General features: G+C 39.2%; 2 protein-coding genes across 3 annotated transcripts in view; both read right to left on the bottom strand.

Annotated features, from left to right (window-relative positions):
• LOC115215030 (ankyrin repeat, PH and SEC7 domain containing protein secG-like) overlaps nucleotides 1-8,479 on the bottom strand; it is a 50,751-nt gene extending 42,272 nt beyond the window's left edge. Inside the window, exons 1-2 of one of the 2 annotated variants that reach the window (XM_029784159.2) lie at nucleotides 8,378-8,479; nucleotides 1,663-1,766 (exon numbers count right to left, since the gene is read on the bottom strand). In XM_029784159.2, the coding sequence (XP_029640019.1) occupies nucleotides 1,663-1,746 (84 nt within the window). In that variant the 5' untranslated portion in view covers nucleotides 1,747-1,766; nucleotides 8,378-8,479. Of the gene's footprint in view, nucleotides 1-1,662; nucleotides 1,767-2,501; nucleotides 2,577-8,377 lie in introns of those variants that run through there. The other variant, XM_036505285.1, reaches the window with a different exon arrangement.
• A 5,846-nt stretch (nucleotides 8,480-14,325) lies between these two features.
• On the bottom strand, nucleotides 14,326-17,213 carry LOC115214771 (proteoglycan 4-like). Its single transcript, XM_029783801.2, has 5 exons — nucleotides 17,056-17,213; nucleotides 16,166-16,577; nucleotides 15,547-16,020; nucleotides 15,069-15,299; nucleotides 14,326-14,823 (listed from the first exon to the last, which is right to left on the bottom strand). The coding sequence occupies exons 1-5, from the start codon at nucleotides 17,211-17,213 to the stop codon at nucleotides 14,326-14,328; spliced, it is 1,773 nt and encodes a 590-aa protein (XP_029639661.2).
• Between the last annotated feature and the right edge of the window lie 8,315 nt (nucleotides 17,214-25,528).

Raw genomic sequence — 25,528 nt, 5'->3', positions numbered from 1 at the left:
GCAGGCTAGCTAGGGAGCTGATCTGCAGCGAAGTGGACTTCTGGTTAAGCCGGCTTCTACAAGATAGAAGTGACTGGCAGCTGTTACCCTCATGTATTTAACTGAATAAATCTGGGTTTCCGTTAATTTATTTGTGTATAGCTTAACTAAAGCTATATCATGGCTATTTTAAAAATATGTTTCTTATTAAATATAAGTTGTTGGTTTTAGGTACAATCTTTGCTATAATGCTGTTACCCTACAATATCAATAATAAATTGAAAGAGAGTACTGATAAAATTTTAAGTGACAGATGATAGGAGATGCAGCTAAATAACAGAAAGCATCAAATTAAACCTGCTGCAGAGATCAGACCATAAAATGGTGTATAATTTACTGAATAGTTAAAGATCTATAAACAATCAAAATCCTCAGGAATATTTGCATAGATTATTTTTATATTCTCTGGCATAGTTCATGAAATTCTATAGTAATGTATTATCTCTGATGGAGAAAATAAGAAATTCTAAGATAACAGTCAGCAGTTGAAGTCTACATTTATTCATCAATGTCTTGGAATTATATATTTCAGTTAAACAACACATCACCTGAAGGAAATCACCCATCATTTAAATACATGTAAGATCATCAAAGGTTGGCCTGTAATTATAACGCTATCCTTTAATCTTGGTGTCTCTATACTCCAAGTGTCCCATCTGTCATTCTACTTTCCACTATGAGAAAAGTAACCCCCTTATTTATCAATTTGGGTGTCTTCCTCTATCTAGATACAACCTGTATAGCTCTAGAGAGGATTTCAGGTTCAAAGTCACACAATGAATGACAATTGGTAATGTCTTCAACTGCATGTGGCATGAGAAACTCATAATAAGCATACCCACATCTTATTGATACTATCTCTTGGACTGAATATTTTTTATAAGATCACTCCTTTACATCATAATGGCTTTCTATTTAACCTACATTCAATCAACTCTAGCTTACCTTTGTCCTTCTTAAACTGCTGTTGCAGCTGATGCTACTGCTGAGGGTGATGATGATTAGAGGAAGGAATGAAATATCATGGACAAATATCCCTGGAGACTTAAGAATATTTGGATATTGAGTATAAAATATAATTCAATATTCATTATTTCTATAATGAGGAGGAGTGGCTGTGTGGATAGGCGCAGGAGTGGCTGTGTGGTAAGTAGCTTGCTAACCAACCACATGGTTCCGGGTTCAGTCCCACTGCGTGGCATCTTGGGCAAGTGTCTTCTGCTATAGCCCCGGGCCGACCAATGCCTTGTGAGTAGATTTGGTAGATGGAAACTGAAAGAAGCCTGTCGTATATATATATATGTGTATGTGTGTGTGTTTGTGTGTGTGTGTTTGTTCCCCTAGCATTGCTTGACAACCGATGCTGGTGTGTTTACGTCCCCGTCACTTAGCGGTTCGGCAAAAGAGACCGATAGAATAAGTACTGGGCTTACAAAGAATAAGTCCCGGGGTCGATTTGCTCGACTAAAGGTGGTGCTCCAGCATGGCCACAGTCAAATGACTGAAACAAGTAAAAGAGTAAAGAGTAAGAGTATATTGATTATATATGCACATATTTCTAAGTTGAATATAAAGATAAAATAACAGTCAAGTTTGAGATGACAATAAAAAGGAGCAGCTTACCTTATCAGGATTTCTTACAATACATTGTTTAATAGCTGTAATGTCACCTTGCATAACTTTACATAGAAAATGATCAAACTCCATATTATGTTGAGTGAAATATGCTAGAATGAAAAAGAAACAAAATAAAGAATTTTAAAGAAACGTATTTAATGAGGTAAGCAACAATATACAGATGTTGATTTTAAAATCTCACATAAAATAACATAAACATTGAAAACTTCAGTTTTTCTGAAGTATTATTTTGATAACAGAATGTTTTCAACATTAATAAGCTTAACTATAGTCATTGTGTTGCGTCTCTAGCTTAGCGACATAACTCTGCTTATTACAAGTTTGATTGGTCACACTAAAATCCTATATATTGGGATATGCAGTCTCCTGATCAGCTAAGTGGAGTCAATGTACATATTGAGTTATAGATCTGTAGATTATATCTCAACTAGGTGGAGACACTATATATCTTGACCTATGGATTTGTGGATCATACCACAGTAAAGTAAAGGCACTGCACACTCCTGAGCTATAGATCTATGGATCATTCCTCAGCCAGGTGGAGACTCTTGAGTTAAGGATCTGTGGATCATACTTCAGCTAGGTGGAGATACTGGACACTTCTGAGCTATAGATTTGTGGATCATACCTCAGCTTGATGGAGACAATATTGAGCTATGGATTTGTGGATCATATTTCAGGTAAATGGGGACATTCTAATATTGGTTTCTAATTGTGGCACAAAGCTGGCAATTTTGACAGAGGGAGTAAGCCTATTATGTTGATCCCAGTAATCAACTGATATTTATTTTATCAACTCTGAAAGGATGAACAGCAAAGTTTACCTTGGCAAAATTTGAATTCAGAATGTAAAGACAGATGAAATTCCATGAAGCATTTGGACCAGCTTGCTAACTATTCTGTCAGTTCACTGCCTTACTCTATATATCAATATTGAAATATAAATCAAGTTGAAAATATTATCAAGTAAGGAATCAAGTTCAAACAAAGTAGAAATAACTACAGAAGTGACAAATGATAATGGTTAGAACAAACTCACAAGTTAAGGAGAAATCAAAGTAATGATACATATATATATGAAATAGAGAGAAAGCAGAAAAAAAATGAAATAAGGACAATAAGAGTAAAAACAAATATAGACAAATATGAGACAAGATAAATATAAAAAAGAAAAGGGCAAAATAACTGAATAACAAATAAGGTATAATAATTAAGAAGAAATAAAGATGACAGGGTTTCAAGTATAGAACAAATCAACATTAATACACTAGCATACCCATGTCATAAAAAATGTCAACATTTGTATTAATTATAGAAAATAGCAAAACAATGAGAAAAATTATTGATAATTTTTTGTTTTAAGACCTTGCACTATTTATTTAGAAGAAAAAATATTTTCAAAAATTCTTAAATGTGACAGTGCCAACTGTCAGCCAAAAATAATCAGTCACAATGATATATATATATATATAAAGTTCTTTTACAAATATACAAATATTTTACAAAAAATTTATTCTAATGTTTTATTGAATGATGTAATTCAAAATGATAATACAGTATTTACAAAAATTTTACACTTTTATTTAGAAAACAGTAAAAGACATGCATGTAATTCCACACTAGTTAATGAAACACAGAGTAAAAAAAAAACACTGAGACTACTTATGTTTACATATGCATATTGTACATATATCTCAACATGTAATTAATGTTATTCCAAAAGTTCTTTTATTACAATATTCACTGTAAATCTGTGATTTCCATAAAGATTTCCTTGCTTTCCATCATTATGTATGAGTATCTTAAGGTTGTCCTTGCTTTTTGTCCTGCTTAATGAAACATAAAGCTGCTCATGACTAAACACAAGAAAAGGTAAATAAATAACAACTTGACAAAATGATTGTCCTTGTGATTTGTTGATGGTCATAGAAAATGCAGGTATTACAGAAAATTGTCTTCTGTTCATTGCAAAAGGCATATTTGTATCACATGCTGAGAGGTTCATACAAGAGATAAACACCTCCTTTTCTTTCTTACTAACCACTTAGTATCATGCCATGAATATATAAATCATGCATGGATGTTACTAATAAATGGGTGCCATTCAATAACCCCCTCTCTGGATTTAGATTATGCAATAGCATGACAATGAATCCAACCTTGAGTTTCAGCCTGTGTGGCAGCATTCCCAAGGGAGTTAGAGAACTCAAAATTTCAACTGGAACTTTAACAGCAGAAACAGCATCTTCTAAAGAAATTGTCACTACACTGAAATATTCTTTTGATTGTCTAGGAAGTAGTGTAAGAATAGATTAATTTATTTTTAAGGCAACTTTGAAACAAGATCTTCCATATGATCTTCATTTGCAATGTCAAGATATTCTCCAAATATGTCTCTTACAATATGTCCTGAAGATAACATGTATTCTGGTATCTCAATGGTGTTTTCACTCAAACCAGTCATTGTGGAGTGTGCCGCTACCAATTTTCAACAACCACCGGGAGAGATCTTGTCCTTCAGTGTGTACATTTTCTGTAAGGCTTAGTTTAGTAACAGTTCTTCACAGGTTTGACATTTTTATGCAAGACTCTGAAATTGCAGCATTTGAGTCTCTTAGTATAACTGGTGCAGTCTGGCAAAAATATTCATCTAGAAGAAAAACTTTGCCATCAAATGACCTATTTGAATGCGTGATTTCCTTCAATAGGATATCAATTACATGAAGAGCATTGTTGGAAAGCATTGATACTTCATCAATTATTATTAAAGCAGCAGCTTTTATTTCTGTGGAACTTTCAGAAAGTATTCTCAAGTGTGAGGATGAGTTTTCAAAAATTAGAACAGGACTGTTCTTCCTTCAATAAGTAAATCTGCAACTGTTCCTGTAGTTGCATAAGAAAAGACAGTTTTGTTCTGGCAAATCAACTAAATGATCAAAGTGTTGTAGAAGTATGTTCTTCCTGAGCCGCTAGGATCTTCCATAAAGAAAAATTTGTTCTCTGTATTCTCAGTTTCAATAGCGGTCAGAATATGCTCAAATATTTCAAATAGCTTTTTATTCAGTGTTGCTGTGTGCCTTTCAGCCACAGTAGTTTTTGTATTGGCATTTTCAATATTCTCTCTAATGATCTGGATGTTTACAATAGGTAGATGTAAGTCCTGGTAGTGTAAACCAGGTAAAAAGAGAATTGAACCTATATCTTGTAATGCTATCTGCACAATAACTCCTCTTGCATTTATTCTGGTCTTCAATGATGTCGTCTTCAATGATGCCGTCTTCAAATTGATAGTACAGTCCTGCAGAGTCATTAGGGGTTTTAAAAATACAGATTAGAGCAAATAATTGCCTCACTTGTACGGGCATCTGAGCAACAGCTGCTTCTGTCAAGCATCTCCCCCACTCATTATCATTCTGCAGCAAGTTCCTTTAATTTGCAGCTTCATGATAATGGTTATTTAGTGCACCATCAACTGTCTTAAGATCATCAAAATTGCAAGCTCCTTTAACATGTAACAATAAAAATCTCAGATGAAATCTTTCATCCCTTGGAAATCTTGAAATAAAGTCTTGAAATAATTTTCTCTCCCACTCTTTTGCATGGTTTTCAAACAGTCATCTTTTTGTCGAATAATACACACATAGGGGAGACATTTAGAAACATTGTGAAAAGACTAAATGAATATTTGAGACAATATAACAACAAAAAACAGTTCTCCATACTCTACCAACATGGAGGCAACCTGGGTCAACTTGACATCCACATTTTATCCAAGCACCCAAAGGACCCAACCCTCAGATAAATACAGGAGTACATCTTCATAGATGAAACATCCCTAGTACTAAATAGGAAATATACATAGTAGATAATCATACCCCCCATACCCACAGTATATAATAATATACAAGTAGAATAGTTAGTGAGCTGTTATGTAGATGTATGTGTGTGTGTGTGTGTGTGTGTGTGTGTGTGTGTGTGTGTGTGTATATATATGTGTATATGTATATGCGCATGTATGTAGACAAATGGATATGAAAGTAAACATATAGACATACAGAGGGATAGGTACATAGATAATATGAACAGACAAGCACACATACACACATACACAAATGAAGACTGAAACACATGACCATATATACACACACTTTACTTCACACAAGGGCACATATGGAGACACACATTCACACATATGGAGATACACATCCATTCATACAGACATAGTACATAGTCACAACCCCCCCCCATACACACACACACTCAGACTGCACACACAAGGGGACAAAAGTACACACACACACACACACATGCAAATACACATACACACACACACACAAAAACACACAAACACGAACACACAAACACATGAATATTCAGAATACATATATACAACCATACACACATACATGCATATACACATACGCACACACACACACACACACACACTTACATGTATTCATACATGCATACAAGTGTATGCACACACACACGCACACACTGACCCACACATGTGCACAAACAAAAGAACACAGTTCGGATAATGGACAGAGTCAACAACTATTGAAAAGGTTGCAAGACGCAATGAAAATTTTAGGAAAATAGATAAGTAAAGAAAATAGATAAGAAAATAGATAAATAAAATAGATAAAATAACAACAGTTGAACTGGACAAACACTTAAAAACAAAGAATGGAAGAATTATAAATGTAAGAAGCATGGAAAAAAACCCCCCAAAAACAGTTTTCTTTATATAGGGAATCACTAATACAATGCAAAAACAGACGACACTGAAACAATAAATTTAGACAACAATGCAACAGAAATGGTAAAAAAAAAACAACATGGAAACAATTACAAAACATACTCAAGAAGAAATGGAAAGTAAAATCACTCTATGATCAAAACCGTGCAGGGTTAAATTGAAAAGAAGTAAGCTGAAGTAAAAATGAACAGTGGCTCAAAAGCTCCAGCCAAAAAACAGAAATGGAGGAACTGATCCTAACTACACAAGATCAATATCTGGTCACAAACAATTATAAGATTAAAATTGTATGAATGGTCCTAACACTAAATGTTGAATGTACCACCAGCACAATTAGACAGTTACCATCACCAGTTGCTCAGACTTTGCCAAATCTTAGTATACAAACAGGCATGGTAGTATTTGCAGCTACATTCACTAAGCAATATGCCAACACTTCAATGTGAAAACAAATAAGTGGTACAAGCATGTACCAAACACAGTTCATGACTGCAACCTGGCTATAAGAATCAGACTGACAGAAAGATCAAGGTGAACCATCCAGACAAGAAAACAAACACATGCACACTGATAGATGTCATAATCTCTTCTAAAAAAATGCTTTGAGATAAGAAGTAGAGAAACTATCAAAATACAAGGATCTTAAAATTGAAATAGTCACGATGTTTGATATGAGGATGAAATCAATATCACGAGTAATTGGTGCATTAAGTATGATTAAAAAAATATATACAAAGAAACATAGATGAAATACCAGGGCTCACAGTACTACACAATACTCCAAAAATAGCTCTGCTAGGAACATGTCTTTGTGCAAGATGCTATCAGTTCAAGAGAATAGCTCAAGCAGAACAATCTTTGCACACAACACACACCCTATACAACTAGCACCTAATAGCCTAAAACAACACAATTCATGCACCATATACTATGCAAGATTAAGGCCTTGTAAAATAATACAACTCACATTACACGCACCATGCACAGCAGTACATACACTGGACGGAGTACTTTTTTTGTAGATCTTACATCTAACAGAACAGTAACCTATATGTGTGTGTGTGTTTGCGTGTGAGGTTCTTTTTAGCTTGTGTTACAGTTCAGGTAATCTTTAGTGTTGCTCCAGTACATTCAGTTGAAAATCAAGAGTCGGTGTGGATTCTTTGAGTTCATTTGGATGAAGAGAGTAAATGAATGATAAATGATGTTGAAAAGAAGATTAAAGTTGACAAAAATTGGCTAGGATTAATTATGTATAAGGTTGGGTGTCATTAACCAGCTGGAAAAGACGTTTTCCTGAGGTTAAAATGTTGTAACACAGTTCTGTATAGAACAGCCATGTTATAATGGCAAAAAGAAAAAATGTTACCATCTAGTATTGTTACCACTTATATCTCATTTAGAGATCTTAGAACTAGCTACTTTGCTCAAAGTTGATATCTTTATGGATTTATTCCCAGAAGTGAAGAAAGGATATCTGGAAATTTATTTAAGGAAAACTGACATCAAACTTTGGCACATAAAGCTATGGAAATTATCGAAATGCATACCAGTATTTTGTATATAACATTCTACTTTCACTCCTCTAACACAGGATTAAGATACAGCAACAGAAGATTCAAAATACCACAGTTCCTTCCTCTCACAAAATAGAAAAAATATCAACATATTTAAATGACAGCTTAGGAATTTTGTTTAAGTCCTTGATAAATCTACATTGAACAGTCGCCCTCATTTATCAAATTTCAACAAGTTGGACAAGTAAAATATATTCACACAGACACATACATGTGTATGTGTGTGTGTGTGTGTGTGTGTGGTTATATATAAAATATTTGTGTGAGTGTAAAACATAATATAATCACATTCTCTCTCCAGCATCAATTATGATATATTAATATTTCAAAGTAAGAAATACTTTAAAATAAGAAAACTTACCTAAAATGAAAAAAATTTCAGCTGTCAATATGTCGTGTTAATATTTTGCTTACTTCTTTAGATATGAACCGCTTGAATTGATCTCAAACTACTGCCTCAACCGGTCTCACATAAAGACGGTCTCTTTATGATTTTGACCAATCAGACAGTACCTTTTCTGCTTTTTTTTTATATATATATATATTTAGTGACACAATTCTCTTTGCATGAATTGCTTTCTTTTCTTTCTTCGTCCTCCACACACAAGCTTCAATTACTCCCTTGGTTCTCACACAATCAATTTTTTTGACAAAACTGTTCATATATTAACTTATCTAGTTTCTTGGTGATAAATCTGTTCTGTTGAATTGTTATGCTTCTAGAGGCTGCAGTTAATAACTTTCTTGGTTGTTCTTTTCCTTTTTGCAGGCATCACATCTTGTGCTACCTAATGCTGTCACCCCACGTCTGCCAGTCTCTGAATCTATTCCTTTTCTCATTAGTCCCTTTTCCAGTTTCATCCTCCAACCATCTTATTTTCAAGTGACTTGCCAGTCCCCTGGGGCACCTACACACACAACCAATGGTTTTGGAAGCCCCTGCTTGCTTCTAGAAACTCGTAAAAAGATTTCCGAAACAAAACTGGGTCAAGCTAGACTTGGAGATTTTGATTCAGGCAAAACTTGAGTTACTACGCAATTCCCTGATCTAATACAGACCCCGAGAGGGTAGCAATTGCAGGTGGTTGGGAGAAGGCAGAAGTCCGCAATGCTACAACTGTGGAAATACAAACCACCTTAAGATTTTCTATCCCAACAACAGCAGACAATGATAGCTGAAACGGGGCTTCTACTACAACCAATATCCCACATCCAACATCAACAACAACAACAGTAGCAACCACGACAATAACATGCGGCTGTATCATGCATGACCGCAGCATCTGCTACGAGATTGGAAGCAACACTTATAGCAATAACAGTAACAAGAACACCAAGAGTGGAAACAACAGCAACAAACACTACCTGCAAGAGACACCACCACACCAACAACATCAGCAAACGAAAACCCCGCAAACAACTAAACAAAAGCACAATGACCACCTCCAAGATGGGCACCTCAGTGTCTGAGACTTCTCAAGAGATGTTGTAACAAACTCTTTCAATGTTTCACAACCAGATTTAATATTCAAACATATTGAGACTGAATTCATCAACTACCACCACCACAATGAAGGGTACAAATTGGTATGGAGGACACTGAAGTGAGCGATGCACCACTGTTTGGCTGCAAAGAAGAACGGAGACAAGCAAGGCAATGCTGGTCAAAAGATGTCTCAATCTACCTTCGGGTAGATTTTATTGATTTTTATTATGTCTGTATTGTTAAGTTGCTTCTTCTCTCTCTCTTTCTTTTTCCTCTTCTCTATCATATTCTCCCTGTAATTTCTCTATTGTTTTCTCTTTTCCTTTCTTCCTTTCTTTATAAGCTTAAAAATATATATGCATATATCAATATATATATATATATATATATATATATATATATATATATATATATATATATATATATAACGGGAAGCTTTATGAAAATAGACAAAAGACGAAGGCAGGTGGGAAACAAACAAACAATTGTATTAGTATGGCGCTCAGGAAATATAAATAAAACAATATATATATATAAAGCGGTAGGAAAAACCACAGTAGATATATTGTCTTTTTACATTGCTTCTCTCTATATTTAAAAAAAAATTTTGCCTGTCATCGTCGTCATCGTCATCATCATCATCATCGTCATCATCATCATCATCATCATCATCATCATTATTATTCAGCTAGCTGGCAGAAATGTTAGCATGCCAGGTGAAATGCTCAGCAGTATTTCACTCGTCGCTGTGTTCTGAGTTCAAATTCCACCGAGGTCAGCTTCGCCTTTCATCCTTTTGGGGTAGATAAATTAGGTACCAGTTGATCACTAAGGTCAATATGATCGACTGTTCCCATCCCCACAAAATTTATTTCGTCACTGTATTTACTGTGGCGATATCTTGACCATATCTCACATGGAATTAAACGGCGGGCATTTTGAACTGGCCATGATGCATACGTACATATATATGTGGGTATACGTTCGTTTATGTAAGTATTTGTATGTTGTATTTATATATATATGTATTTATGTTTCTCTTCTGTGTTTTCTACTGTCGAGGCAAAGCGTTCCTAAATGCAAAGTCAGAAATCTGGGATCTAGAATTATCCAGTAATTTTTTACTAGTTTCATCTTGTCTCTTTGTTTTCTCTCCATGTTGATACATGGACAATTTAGGTGGTTTTAGAGTCAGATCATGGCAGCTATTTTCAGCATGGTGGTATCTTGTAGATAACCTAATTTATAATTTTAATAATTATTACCTTTGAAGGTTATTTTTTTCCATGCTGACCACTTGATAAAATCGTTATTTTATTTTTAGATTAACGATCTTATCCTTATTTATATAAATTTATATATATATATATATATATATATATATATATAGGTGAGAAAGCACGTGGTTAGATATATAAAAAATAGAAAAGAGTGAAAAAACTACAGAAGGCTTGTTTTATAAGGTTAAAGAAAATATTTAAGTCGTTATGTTAGAAAAATGTTATAAAATTGTGTATAGTAACATAGTTTTTGGAGAAAAACAGGTTTCATGTAAACTTTTCAATTTCTCAAAGTTCTTTACCTACATCGTGTCATGTCTTTGTTATGAAGTGCAAAGAAGAGTTCCAGGCAGGGGGAGGTAATAAGGGATTTCTTCCGGTATAAGGGAGATAATCACTTTATTTATTTATTTTTTAATGGGATGAGTTTCTCTGTATAAAAATGTTAGGATGGTTAAGTTCAGGCTTATATTTTTCAATGAAGAATGTTTCTTTGTTTAATCTAATTTGTGTTGGTGTTCCAATAGCACATTGATAGAATGGAAAGATTAAAAATTGTGGTAGTAGTTGCTTTGCGCATTTCTCAGTATGCTCACTAAAGGGTATCATTCTGTATTCTCGGAATGCAATCTGTTGTCGATGCAGAGTGCATCTGCGTCTGAGTGATAATCCCGTGGACCCAACGTAGTTTTGGTGGCAGCCTGAGCATCTTATGACATAAATTATGTTTTCAGAAGTACAAGTAAAATTAGTTCTGATCTTGAATTTTTGTCCCTCTTTGAAAAGGAATTCTGATCCTTCTAGAAGGTTTGGGCATGTTGCGCAGTTTGGTCTACCACATTTTTTTACTTTTGCATCCGTAATTTCAGAAAACAATTTTGCCTTTGTGAGAATCTTTTTAAGTGATTTAGGTTGTTTGTAGCTTTTAATGATTTTATGTGTGTTTAGAATTTCCTTTAATTTGGGGTCCTTATGAAGTATTGGTAAATTCTGGGTGATGATGGTGAAGGCTTCTTTGTTTCTGGGGTTGTATGTGGATATGTAAGGCAGTATTTTCGGGGAAGGTGTATTGTTGTGTTGAACTTTTCTCAAAGTTTCTATGTCGATTTCTGTTGCACGTCTGATCCCATCCTTTATGAGTTGAACTGGGTAGTGCCTGTCAATTAGGGTGTTTTTGAGTTCTTGTAGTCTAAAGTTCCTGGTATTTTGTTCTGACACTATTGTGCATATCCTTCTTGCAAGGTTGAAATGGATTTTTGTTTTAGTGTGTCTTGGGTGGCATGAATCAAAAAGAAGGTATTGTTTGACGTCTGTGGTTTTGTAAAATATGTCTGTTTCTATTTTTAGGTTAATTTTCTTAATCAGTATATCTAAGAATTGAAGCTTCTTTTGGTTGTACCCCATTGTGAACTGTATATTTGGGTTGATGCTGTTCAATAGGTTTTTGAATTTTAGGATCTTGAATTTTTGTCCCTCTTTGAAAAGGAATTCTGATCCTTCTAGAAGGTTTGGGCATGTTGCACATTTTTTAAAACTTTTGCATCCGTAATTTCAGAAAACAATTTGAGTGTCAATCTGAGGACAGTGCTGAGGATTCAGAAAGATTTGGATGAGCCTAATGGTGATTACAAAGGTACAGCAGCTCAGAAAACTCACTCTGATCATTCTGATAAGAAAAGAACTGTTCTATATTTAAGAGATGAGGAATTACGTACATTATTTACATTATTTACATTTGACGAACAGTTATCCTCATCTTATTTGTTGTTAACATGTTTCGGCTGATATACGATGCAGCCTTCATCAGGTGTCTTAGGAAATGTTGTTGTCATTATTATTATTATTATTATTATTAAGATCACTGCCTGGAATCAAACTCGGAATCTTTGGGTTAGTAACCTGTGCTCTTAACCACTATGCCATATGCCCATGGGCAATTATGGAGTGAATTTTTGCGCTTATAAATCTAATATTTTCCTATCCTTCCTCAATACCAGTTCCCATATGCTATTCATATTCACTCGGTCTCCTTAGGAGATTGTTGTCCTAGCTAGGGATAGATGAGTGGTTGATGAGAGCTGTACAAGCCCTGTACAAGGATGCCGGCAGTAAGGTGAAGGTTAGCAATGAGTATAGTGATGAATTTAGGGTACAAGTAGGGTTTTACCAAGGATCAGTCCTCAGCTCCCTTTTGTTCATCATAGTTCTCCTGGCAATAACAGAGGAATTTAAGACAAACTGCTCCTGAGATCTCATCTATGCTGATGATATTGTTCTTATAGTTGAATCACTACCAGAACTAGAGAAGAAATTTCAGACTTGGAAGCAAGGTCTAAAATTGAAGGGCCTTAGAGTTAATCTAGTAAAACCAAAGTTTTAGTAAATAGGAGAGCAGACAAATCACAGATCCCTTCAGGTAGATGGCCCTGCTCAATCTGTAGAAAAGGCATAGATAGAAACTCCATAAGATGTTTGTAATGTAAGCTATGAACACATAAGAGATGCAGCAATATCAGAAGAAGGTTAATAGAGAAATTAGTTTTTGTGTGTGGATAGTGCACAGGTACAATTAACAGTAAAAATGTAAAGAAAATAGACTTCATCAAATGCCAGTGAGGAAAACTCGAAGTAGTTGATAGCTTCAGTTACCTTGATGAGCAAGTCAGTAGTGGGGGTGGATACTCCAAGAACATAGCTGCAAGAAAGAAGATAAGGCTTGGTAAACTTCAGAGAGCTCCTACTTCTGTTGGTAACAAAGAGCCTCTTTCACAGTGTGAAAGGCAGACTGTGTGTGAACAACCATGCTACACAGCAATGAAACAGGAACTGGATTTTGTAGATCAGCAGAATATTCTCTTTATTTCCAAAAGAAGCTCTCCTTTATAGAGAGAAGAACCCCAGCTAAGTTCTTAATGTCAGGTGTGGATGAGGGCTTTTTGTTCGGATTCGGGTTCGGATTCGGTTCGGATATGGGTTAGGATTCGGGTTCGGGTTCGGGTTCGGGTTTAGGTTCGGCTTCGGCTATGGGTTCGGCTTCGGCGGGTTCAGGTTCGGGTTCGGGTTCAGCTTTTTAAGCTTCAGCTTCGGGTTCAGGTGTGGGTTCGGGTTCGGGTTCGGGTGCGGGTTCGGGTTCGGCTTCGGCTTCGGCTTCGGCCTCGGCTTCGGCTTCGGCTTTGGGTTCAGCTTCGGCTTCGGGTTCGGCTTCTTCGGGTTCGGGTTCGGGTTCGGGTTCAGGTTCGAGTTCGGATTCGGGTTTGGGTTCGGGTTCGGGTTCGGGTTCAGGTTTGGGTTCGGGTTCGGCTTCGGCTTCAGGTTCAGGTTCGATCTCATTTGTTGAACCGCTACGTCATTTTATCGATCTTGTTTAGTGAACCGCTACATCATTTTATCGATCTTGTTTAGTGAACCGCTACGTCATTTTATCGATCTTGTTTGACGAACTGCTACATAATTTTATCGATCTTGTTTCGGTTCGGGTTCGGGTCCGGATTTGGGCTTGGATTCGGGTTCGGCTTCGGCTACGGGATCGGGTTCGGGTTCAGCTTAGGCTTCGGCTTCTTCGGCTTCGGGTTTGGCTTCGGCGGGTTCGGGATCGGGTTCGGCTTCGGCTTCGGCTTCGGGTTCGGGTTCAAGTTTGGGTTCGGGTTCAGGTTCGGCTACGGCTTCGGGTTCGGGTTCGGCTTCGACTTCGGGTTCAGCTTCGGGCTTCGGCTTCTTTGGATTCAGCTTCGGCTTCTTCGGGTTTGGGTTCGGCTTCGGCTTCTTCGGGTTTGGGTTCGGCTTCGGCTTTGGCTTCAGGTTTGGGCTCGGGTTCGGCTTCGAGTACAGGTTCGGGTTCGGGTTCGGCTTCGGGTTCAGGTTCGGGTTCGGGTTCGGGTTCGGGTTCTTCAGGTCCAGGTTCGGGTTCGGCCTCGGCTTTAGCTTCGGGTTCAGCTTCGGCTTCGGGTTTGGCTTTGGCTTCGGCTTCTTCGGCTTTGGCTTCTTCGGATTCGGCTTCGGCTTCTTCGGCTTCTTCAGGTTCGGGTTCGCGCTCGGGTTCGGCTTAGAGTACAGGTTCGGGTTCGGGTTCAGGTTCGGGTTTGCTTCGGGTTTGGGTTCGGGTTCGGGTTCGGGTTCGGCTTTGGCTTCTTTGGCTTTGGCTTCGGCTTCTTCGGCCTCAGCTTCGGCTTCTTCGGCTTCTTCGGCTTCTTCGGCTTCGGCTTCTTCGGGTTTGGGTTCGGGTTCGGCTTCAGATTCTTCGGGTTCGGGATCGGTTCAGGTTCGGGTTCGGGTTCAGCTTTTTAAGCTTCAGCTTCGGGTTCAGGTGTGGGTTCGGGTTCGGGTTCGGGTGCGGGTTCGGGTTCGGCTTCGGCTTCGGCTTCGGCCTCGGCTTCGGCTTCGGCTTTGGGTTCAGCTTCGGCTTCGGGTTCGGCTTCTTCGGGTTCGGGTTCGGGTTCGGGTTCAGGTTCGAGTTCGGATTCGGGTTTGGGTTCGGGTTCGGGTTCGGGTTCAGGTTTGGGTTCGGTTCGGCTTCGGCTTCAGGTTCAGGTTCGATCTCATTTGTTGAACCGCTACGTCATTTTATCGATCTTGTTTAGTGAACCGCTACATCATTTTATCGATCTTGTTTAGTGAACCGCTACGTCATTTTATCGATCTTGTTTGACGAACTGCTACATAATTTTATCGATCTTGTTTCGGTTCGGGTTCGGGTCCGGATTTGGGCTTGGATTCGGGTTCGGCTTCGGCTACGGGATCGGGTTCGGGTTCAGCTTAGGCTTCGGCTTCTTCGGCTTCGGGTTTGGCTTCGGCGGGTTCGGGATCGGGTTCGGCTTCGGCTTCGGCTTCGGGTTCGGGTTCAAGTTTGGGTTCGGGTTCAGGTTCGGCTACGGCTTCGGGTTCGGGTTCGGCTTCGACTTCGGGTTCAGCTTCGGGCTTCGGCTTCTTTGGATTCAGCTTCGGCTTCTTCGGGTTTGGGTTCGGCTTCGGCTTCTTCGGGTTTGGGTTCGGCTTCGGCTTTGGCTTCAGGTTTGGGCTCGGGTTCGGCTTCGAGTACAGGTTCGGGTTCGGGTTCGGCTTCGGGTTCGGGTTCGGTTCGGGTTCGGGTTCGGGTTCTTCAGGTCCAGGTTCGGGTTCGGCCTCGGCTTTAGCTTCGGGTTCAGCTTCGGCTTCGGGTTTGGCTTTGGCTTCGGCTTCTTCGGCTTTGGCTTCTTCGGATTCGGCTTCGGCTTCTTCGGCTTCTTCAGGTTCGGGTTCGCGCTCGGGTTCGGCTTAGAGTACAGGTTCGGGTTCGGGTTCAGGTTCGGGTTTGCTTCGGGTTTGGGTTCGGGTTCGGGTTCGGGTTCGGCTTTGGCTTCTTTGGCTTTGGCTTCGGCTTCTTCGGCCTCAGCTTCGGCTTCTCAGCTTCGGCTTCTTCGGCTTCTTCGGCTTCGGCTTCTTCGGGTTTGGGTTCGGGTTCGGCTTCAGATTCTTCGGGTTCGGGATCGGGTTCAGGTTCGGGTTTGGGTTCGGGTTCGGCTTCGGCGAGTTCGGGTTCGGGTTCAGCTTCGGATTCGGGTTCGGTGGGTTCGGGTTCGGGTTCGGCTTCAGATTCTTCGGCTTTGGCTTTGGGTTCGTGTTTGGGTTCAGGTTCTGGTTCGGGTTCTGGTTTGGGTTCGGGTTCGGCTTCGGCTTCGGCCTCGGCTTCGGCTTCGGGTTCAGCTTCGGGCTTCGGCTTTGGCTTCGGCTTCTTCGGGTTCGGGCTCGGGTTCGGGTTCGGCCTTGGCTTCGGCTTCGGCTTCGGCTTCGGGTTCAGCTTCGGGCTTCGGCTTCGGTTTCTTCAGGTTTGGGTTCGGGTTCGGGCTCGAGTTCGGGTTCGGGTTCGGGTGTGGGTTCGGGTTCGGATTTGGGTTTGGATTCGGCTTCGGCTTCAGCTTCGGGTTCAGCTTAGGCTTTCGGTTCGGGTTCGGGTTCGGGTTCGGCTTTGGCCTCGGCTTCGGCTTTGAGTTCAGCTTCGGCTTTGGCTTCGGCTTCTTCGGGTTCGGATTCGGGTTCGGGTTCGTGCTCGGCTTCGAGTACGGGTTCGGGTTCGGCTTCGGCTTCAGGTTCGGCTTCGGCTTCAGTTTCGCATTCGGCTTCAGCTTTGGTTCAGGTTCGGTTTCGACTTCGGCTTCGGTTTTGGGTTCGGGTTTGGGTTCGGTTTGCCAGACCTGTTAGGACTGATCACCAGTGTCTGTCACCAACTGACAGATGTACCACGATGGTTTTCCAGACCTGTTAGGACATATCACCAGTGTCTGTCACCAACTGACTGACGTACCAATGGGGATAGGCTTGATAACTCCAAATGGAATGTTCCAGTCGATACCTGCTTTCACTTCCTCTTGCCAAAGAACCAGGACTGGTATGAGCATATGGTGGGTGACTGGTTTAGCATTTGGATTCTCCATTAAGCGAATTGGTGGGCCAGACATCTTAGTGGGGTTTGCTAATGTTCGCAGACATTGAATACGCTTCAGTATTGTAGCAGCCACTTCTTCAGGCAAACACGTTTTTCCTCAGTGGCTGGGAATGGTAGTGTAGTTGGAGGAGGGGTTTGTATTTGTTCTAGGTGGCAGGTGCATACATTATGTGTCATTGTTGCAGATGATCGATGAGGCTTGTCAATACCCTTCCTGGAGTGTTTACAGGCCAACTCGTGGGTGTAGGATAGGGTACATTGGTCATGTTGACTTGCTTTTTGTCATAAATAAGTCTGACAACTGTTTCCTTTCACCAATACTTTACGCAGTTTGAAGCAATGACAAAAGGGTATTCAGTATACCTGAAATGTGAAGGAAAAGATGATGGATAATAAAATGAATAATATATGGCGAATTGAATGTAATGTAATAAATGATAATATATGTGTGCTTAGTTGTAATCCTGTAATCAGCCTAGAGGTGTTCCTAGGGTCTGCCTGTTTTAAATTTCTCTGTTATTGCCTGAATGAATATGATATCAACAAAAGTCAAGTACAGAGGCTTATACTTGGTTAGGTACTTCTCCTGCGGGTTTCTTACCAGAAATATAGCATGACTATGTTTCTTCCTGATACAAAACCAAATTGCATCTCATCTAGATTAAGTCTTTTCCTAATTAGTTGGGCTATGATCCTCTCCGTGATTTTCATCATCTGAAGAAATTAGTGCCAGTGCAATCACTGTATTTTTAAAGCACACATCATGCATATGTTAACATATTAGCAATGAGAAAGCGCTCTATTTTTTTAACTTGAAAATAAAGTCCAATATTTCAACAGATCGATGTCTACCTATATACATACATATATGCAGGGTAGCCATGAGCTTTCTCCACAGCAACACACCCCTGCCTGTCTCTCTATCATACTTCAGCTTAGGATGAAGCCACTTCTCTTACTACTAGCAATCTACTCTGCCTTGAAATTTACTTTGTAATTTTACTAGTGTCAGTATTACCAAAACTGTTCCCAGACATAGACACCATGTGAAAACAGACATTAGAGGTAAGTGTAGTAAATCATCTCAGATCATGTGAAATAGTGCAACCCATGACAGCATGAAAAACGAATGTTAAATGATGATGATACACATACATGTTAATTGTATTTCTGATTTTCATTGCAATAATTAATTTGTTTATATTATAAATAAAAACATCAACTTCATTTCGCATGATAATGATTAGTTTGATGACTTGTTGATTCATATTTTGAATTTGCAAAGGTGAGTACTGGGATGCATTTATGTATAAGTTGTTTCCCTTGTACTACAATTCTTTCTCTAGTAGGTACAAAAGCGTATGTGGGCGTACGTGTATGTGTGTTATATCTTTCTCTGTACGTGTTTGTGTATGCATGTTCAGAGTCAGGGCTTAGAGCGATAACGAAGGTGGAGTTGCAGTAGCGAAACAAAACAAAGGCGGCCAACACCCACTATCCATCTCTGTAGTACTTTCCAACCTCCACCCTTAACCTTCACCTGAATAACGACAACATGAAAAATCCATATTTTGCACTCAGAGGATGGTAGTACTTCCAAGGTGCTTGCGTGCATAACAAAAACACTCGGTCACCCACAGCTCTAATGTATAAATTCTAACACCAACTCCTAAATCCTAACTCTAAACACTAACCCTAAACCCAAAGCCCAACGCCAACCTAGGATTGGGGTTAATACACAAAATACATTTGAAACATTTAAAACAGATTCTTAAACAAAGATAACTTTGAAAAATGTTTTTTAAAAAGTCTACACCCCTTTTGGAATATCTTCAGCTAATACTGTGAATGCTTGGGTAGCCTTCCAGGAGCTTGCTGCTGTGGTCTGCTTACAGTTTTCATCATTCTTCATGGCAGAACTTCTCGAGCTGTGTCAGATTGGATGGGGATGTCGGTGCCCAGTCAGCTTTAGATCTCGCCATAGATTTTCTATAGGGTTGAGGTCTGGAGCCTTGCTGGGCCACTCCAAAACTGTGATTTTCTTGCTAGCAAACCAAGCTTTAGTGCTTTTTGACACATGCTTGGGGTCGTTATCTTGTTGAAACTTGAAATTGCGACCTAAGTGCAGAGCTCTAGCAGACTTCAGCAGATTTGCCTCCAATATTTCTTGGTACTTGATACTGTCCATGTTACCTTGGATGGTTACCAACTCTCCAGGCCCTGCAGCTGAAAAATAGCCCCAAAGCATGAGCGAGCCACCGCCGTGCTTTACAGTGGGGACGATGTAACGAGGTTGGTGAGCAGTGCCTTTTTTCCGCCTAACGTAGCATTTTTTTTTCTTCCAAATAACTCGACTTTGGTCTCATCTGACCACAAAATCTTTTGCCACATGGTCATGGAATCGTGAATGTGACTTTTGGCAAAGTTTAGCCAAGCTTGCTTGTGTATAGGCTTCAGAAGGGGCTTTATTCTAGCTACCCTCCCTTGCAGGCCAGACTGGTGCAATACATTGGAAATTGTAGAAGCATGGACATCTGTCCTAGTACTGGGAACTGAAGCTTTCAAGTCTTCCAGTGTTGCACTAGGGTTGGAGGTTTCCTCCTTGACCATTTTTGACTTTGCTCTTGCGGTAAGTTTGCTCGGTCTCCCAGATCTTGGTAGGGTAGCAGTGGTTTTGTGCAATAACCACTTCTTAATTACAGTTTTAACAGTGCTTAGGGGCAATTCTAAAGTTTTTGCAATCTTTTATAGCCATTATTTTCTTTGTAGTTTTGAAAAAATAAGGTTTTTATGTTCCTGAGACAGAGGCTTGCCCATTTTCTGTCCCAAGTTGGACAACTTGTGTTTACAGTCAGAGTCCAAAGACCAACATACCAAAAAACCATATGGTGAATGATTTTGTAGGCAGTTAAATCACTTTATATAGCAAAATAATAGACTGGCCAAGTTTGTTATGGTAGAAAGCACATGTCGCTTTTGATTGTTTTGGATTGTATACATCAATGACAAACTACCTGATAACATGGTATAATATCTTGGGGACTGTAGACTTTTGCAAAGACATTTTTCTAAGTTATATGATTTTAAGAATCAGTGTGAAATTTAAAAAATGTAATTTTTATTTCAAAGGAAAGTGTGATGGATCTGCTTGTTATTTAACAATCATTGAAACTGAAAAAATGTGTTGTTCCCTGTTAAAATATACAAAATATATAAATTTTCAAAGGAGGGTGTAGATTTTTGCAAGCCACTGTAACATGTAGCTATTCTCCTGTTAACCACAGGATATAGTGATTTCATGTTACACATATTCTTAAAGATATTACGTCTACATCATGAAAAGGACTAGTGGTTACATGATAATATCCGTTGTCGCATAAGGATATTTCTGATATCTCCTGTTATTTATGTGTGACTCAAAAGTATTTTTCGATCTCGTTTGTTAGATTAAGAAGTAAAGAAATGGTGATTAAAGAAATAGGAAACAGAACTGTGTCTACTGTCTGTCAGTGCATTCAGTACCGTAATGTTTGCGAATTCGAGAATTCTCCTTCCACTAGCAGTTACAATTTTATTTGTTGATCACTTTTTGCCTTGATTTGTAGACATCACTGCCCATCGGAATGCCTGGCAACAGGCAGTTCCAGTGAAAAGTCTCATCCGAGAAGGTCCACTGCCCCGTCATCTCCGCAGCTGGATCTAGCAAGGAGTGGGCTTACTTTGAGTTGAGACCTTCAGACTAGAAACAAACCACTGGAGAGGGGTGTAACGGCGTAGTGTTTCAGTTTCTCAAATGCTGCAACGAGACCCTCAGAAAAGATCTCATATGGGCGTTCGGTGCGCTGGTAGTCAAATCTCTTGGAACTGCTATTTCTAGCAGATCCAGATTCAACTGCTCGTTCTAACAGATGCAAGAGATTTGATTGCTATTTCTAGCACACCCAAGAAATCTGACTGCTGTTTCTAGTAGACCAAGTTTGATTGGTATTTCTCGCAGATATACGAGATTTGACAGCTATTTCTAGCAGATAGAAGAGATTTTTTCTAGCAGACCAAAGGGATTTGACTCTGCTTCTAGCAGATCCAAATTTGACTGTTTGTTTAACAGATCCATGAGATTTCATTGCTATTTCTAGCAGATCCATGAGATTTGACTGCTATTTCTAGCACACCAAAGAGATCTAAATGCTATTTCTAGCAGACCCAAGAGATTTGACTGCTGTTCCTAGCGGATCCAGACTTGACTGTTCATTCTAGCAAATTCAAGAGATTTCACTGCTATTTGTAGCATATCCAAGAAATTTGACTGGTATTTCTAGCAGACCCAAAGACTTTGCTGTTTCTAGCAGATCCAAAATTGACTGCTATTTCTAGCATATCCAAGGAATTTGACTGTTATTTCTAGCCGATCCATGAGATATGACTACTATTTCTAGCCGACCTAAAAGATTTGACTGCTATTTCTAGCACTCCCAAGAGATTTAACTGCTATTTCTAGCAGATCCAAGGGATTTCACTTTTGTTTCTAGCAGATCCAAATTTGACTGCTATTTATAGCAGACCCAACAGATTTGACTGCTATTTCTAGCGGATCCAGACTTGACTGTTTGTTCTAGCAGATTCAAAAGATTTGACTGCTATTTCTAGCAGATCCAGATTTGACTGCTATTTCTAGTAAATCCTAGGGAATTTGACTGCTATTTGTAGCTTATCAAAGGAATTTGATAGCTATTTCTAGCAGATCCAAAGAATTTGACTGCTGTTTCTAGCAGAGAGAGTAGAACGATTTCTTAGGGGTTTCAACTGCTGTTTCTAGCAGAGCATGTAGGACGATTTCTAGGAGAGTGGACTGCTAAAAAATGCAGTGAAATCTGGATATGCTAGAAACAGCAGTCAAATCTCTTATATGGAAATCTTCATGTGTATGTGTGAGTGTGTGTGAGTGTGCTAGTCCCCCACTCCCTACATTCGCTTGACAACCGATGTCGGTGTGTTTATGTCGACGAAGCTGAGCATCTTGGCAAAAAGCGACCGATGGAATAAGTACTAGGCTTACAAGGAATAAGTCCTGGGATCGAATGTGCTACACAGTGGGACTGAATGCGGAACCTTGTGGTTAGGAAACTAGCTTCTCACCACACAGCTACGCCTGCGCCTATAGCCACGCCAAAAAATTATAGCCTTTTTTGATGTACTAGAAATAGCAGCCAAACTCCACCAAATCGCTCATTCTCATTATGCTAGAAACAGCAGATAATCTCTACCAAATCGCTCATACTCATTATACTAGAAACAGCAACTAATCTTTGCCAAATCGCTCATTCCCATTATGCTAGAAACAGCAGCCACACTCCACCAAATCGCTCTTTCTCATTATGTTAAAAGCAACAGCCAAACTCCATCAAATCACTAACACTGATTATACTAGAAACAGCAGCCAAACTCCACCAAATCGCTCATACTCATTATGCTAGAAACAGCAGCCACACTCCCCGAAATCGCTCTTACTCATTATGCTAGAAGCAACAGCCAAATTTCACCAAATCGCGTACACTCATTATGCTAGAAACAGCAGTCAAATCTTCACCGACTGGCTCATACTCACCATGCTAGAAACAGCAGCCATGGAGTCACAACCAGAACAACAACGATCACCCCATCCCGGGAAAAACTTTTTCAGCACATATTCCAATGTAATGAGAAACAACGGAGGTAAAGGACATGGATCGCACCCATATTTCGGTTATTTTTTAATTTTTTTAATATTTTTCTACTGAAGCCCACCATTTTGTTTGCGGAGATTCCGAATCTGAAAACAACAAAACAAAAAAAAAAAAACGGCATTTCAAAATTTTATCCCCCCACCCCCAATTTTTCACTTTTTTAGAATTTTTTTTGGGGTGATATACATAGAAAATAAGGAGATTATGATTCTGAAAATAAAAAAAAATTCGTTAAATTTCAATTTTTTTGAAAAAAAAAAAGAATAAATAGGAGTGGCTTTGTGTTAAGTAGCTTGCTTCTCAACCACATGATTCCGTGTTCAGTCCCAGTGCGTGGAACCTTGGCCAAGTGTCTTCTATTATAGCCTCGAGCCGACCAAAGCCTTGTGAGTGGATTTGGTAGACGGAAACTGAAAGAAGCCCGTCGTATCTATGTATATATTTCTTTACTGCCCACAAGGGGTTAAACATAGAGGGGACAAACAAGGACAGACACAAAGGATTTAAGTCGATCACATCGACCCCAGTGAGAAACTGGTACTTTATTTATCGACCCCGAAAGGATGAAAGGCAAAGTCGACCTCGGCGGAATTTCAACTCAGAACATAACGACAGACGAAATACCGCTAAGTATTTCGCCCGGCGCGCTAACGTTTCTGCCAGCTCGCCACCTTGTATGTGTGTGTGTATGTGTGTGTGTGTGTGTACGTGCGTGCGTATGTTTGTGTCTGTGTTTGTCCCCTCAGCATCGCTTGACAACCGATGCTGGTGTGTTTACGTCTCCGTAACATCAGCGGTTCGACAAAAGCGACCGATAGAATCAGTACTAGGCTTACAAAGAATAAGTCCTGTGGTCGATTTGCTCGAGTAAAGGCGGTGCTCCAGCATGGCCGCAGTCAAATGAGTAAAAGAATAAACTCACCCTCCCTTCCTACTAAAACAGCTGACATAAAAAGCATCTAAACAGAAACCTCGACATGCTAAAAACAGCAGCTAAACAATGAATCGTATTTTCAAAATTTTAATTTCCGCTACCCCCTTTTTTTTCCTTTGCCAGAGGGGTGGAGAGAGGGAAAAATTAAAATTTTGCAAACGTGTTTTGGGGGTTTCCAAAATCTTCAGTTTATATGTACGCTCCAACCGGAAAGTTCGAAAAAGTGGGTTTCTGTAGAAAAAAATAATAATTAAAATTACAGAAAGGGGATGCGGTCCATGTCCTTGAACCCCTGAGAATCTACATCATTTGAAGTGCACTTGTAGAAAATTTCATTAAAATATTTAAATTTTTCTGGAAGTTATGTGGAAACAAATTCGGGAGGTGAGGGTACACATCTGTATGAACGCCAATACAGACACACACACACACACACATAGGTGCAGGAGTGGAGGTATGTAAGTAGCTTGATTACCAGCCGCATGGTTCCGGTTTCAGTCCCACTGCGTGGCACCTTGGACAAGTGTTTTCTACTATAGTGAGAGAGACAGTAGATACAGCAAATATTGAATGTCAATTTCAATTTTGAAGGCATCTAAAACAATTCCAGTTAATTTCTTTATTAACCATGAGGTTGAGAAAAAGAGGGGACGATACGAGAATAGACAAAACAAACATTGGGGTTAGGGTATCGAATGAGACGAAATCTATGAATAAACAAACAATGAAAATATATACAATTAAACGAGAATGAGTGATTTACAAAAAATGAAGCGGAGGACGCGGTCGATCCCCCAAAACCACATACTCACACTGAAGACTTTGTTTTCCCCTTTTATATATTCTCGTTTAAACAGGTTCTGTAACTTGCAACATACTTGCTCTAGACTTCCATCTTTTACGAAACACACTTTGCAACAGGTATTTCTTCTCCAGCCTTATAAGCACTGAGAGGACAAGCAAGGACAGAGAAACGGATTAAGTCGATTATATCGACCCCAGTGCATAACTGGTACTTATTTAATCGACCCCGAAACGATGAAAGGCAAAGTCAACCTCGGTGGAATTTGAACTCAGAATGTAGCGACAGATGAAATACCCATTTCATCGACCGCAAAAGGATGAAAGGCAAAGTCGACCTCGGCGGAATTTGAACTCAGAGGGTAAAGATAAGAAGCGAAGTATCTTTTCTATTTTCGGCACAAGGCCCGAAATTTTTGGGGAGGTGGCCAATCGATAACGGTTTAATATTTACAAAATATCTATCTATTTATCTATCTAGCTATCTATTATCTATTTATCTATCCATCTAGCTAGCTGTCTATCTATCTATCTATCTATCTATCTATCTATCTATCTATCTATCTATCTATCTATTTTTTCTATCTGCTTGTGCGCCTGCCTGCCTGTCTATCTGCCTACATGGACAGAAGAGAATGTGTTTAAACGTGTAGTTACATGCGTGTGTGTGTCATATATATATAATGACACACACACACACACATAATATATAATCACACACACAAATGTATAGTAAGCGTATACACGTGTACATACATACTCGCACATATTTACATATTCGTTCAATATAATTACCTTTGTATTTATCTATCTACTGTTTGTCAATGTATATATACTTCTAGATATGTTCATCCGCATGTATCAACGCAT

Source organism: Octopus sinensis, linkage group LG8, assembly GCF_006345805.1.
Source record: "Octopus sinensis linkage group LG8, ASM634580v1, whole genome shotgun sequence".
Lineage (NCBI taxonomy): Eukaryota > Metazoa > Mollusca > Cephalopoda > Octopoda > Octopodidae > Octopus > Octopus sinensis.
Note: the sequence above shows the minus strand (reverse complement) of the source record. Positions and strands in the feature narration are given on the sequence as shown.

Excerpts from the sequence above, each read along its gene's own strand:
- LOC115214771 (XM_029783801.2), bottom strand. The coding sequence starts at position 17,213 with ATGTCTGGCCCACCAATTCGCTTAATGGAGAATCCAAATGCTAAACCA. Across the intron at positions 16,021-16,165 it reads AAGAAGCCGAAGAAGCCGAA|CGCGAACCCGAACCTGAAGA; the intron begins GCTGAGAAGCCG and ends GCCGAACCCGAG. Across the intron at positions 15,300-15,546 it reads CCAAACCCGAAGCCGAAGAA|AGCCGAAGCCGAACCGAACC; the intron begins GCCGAAGCCTAA and ends ACCTGAACCTGA.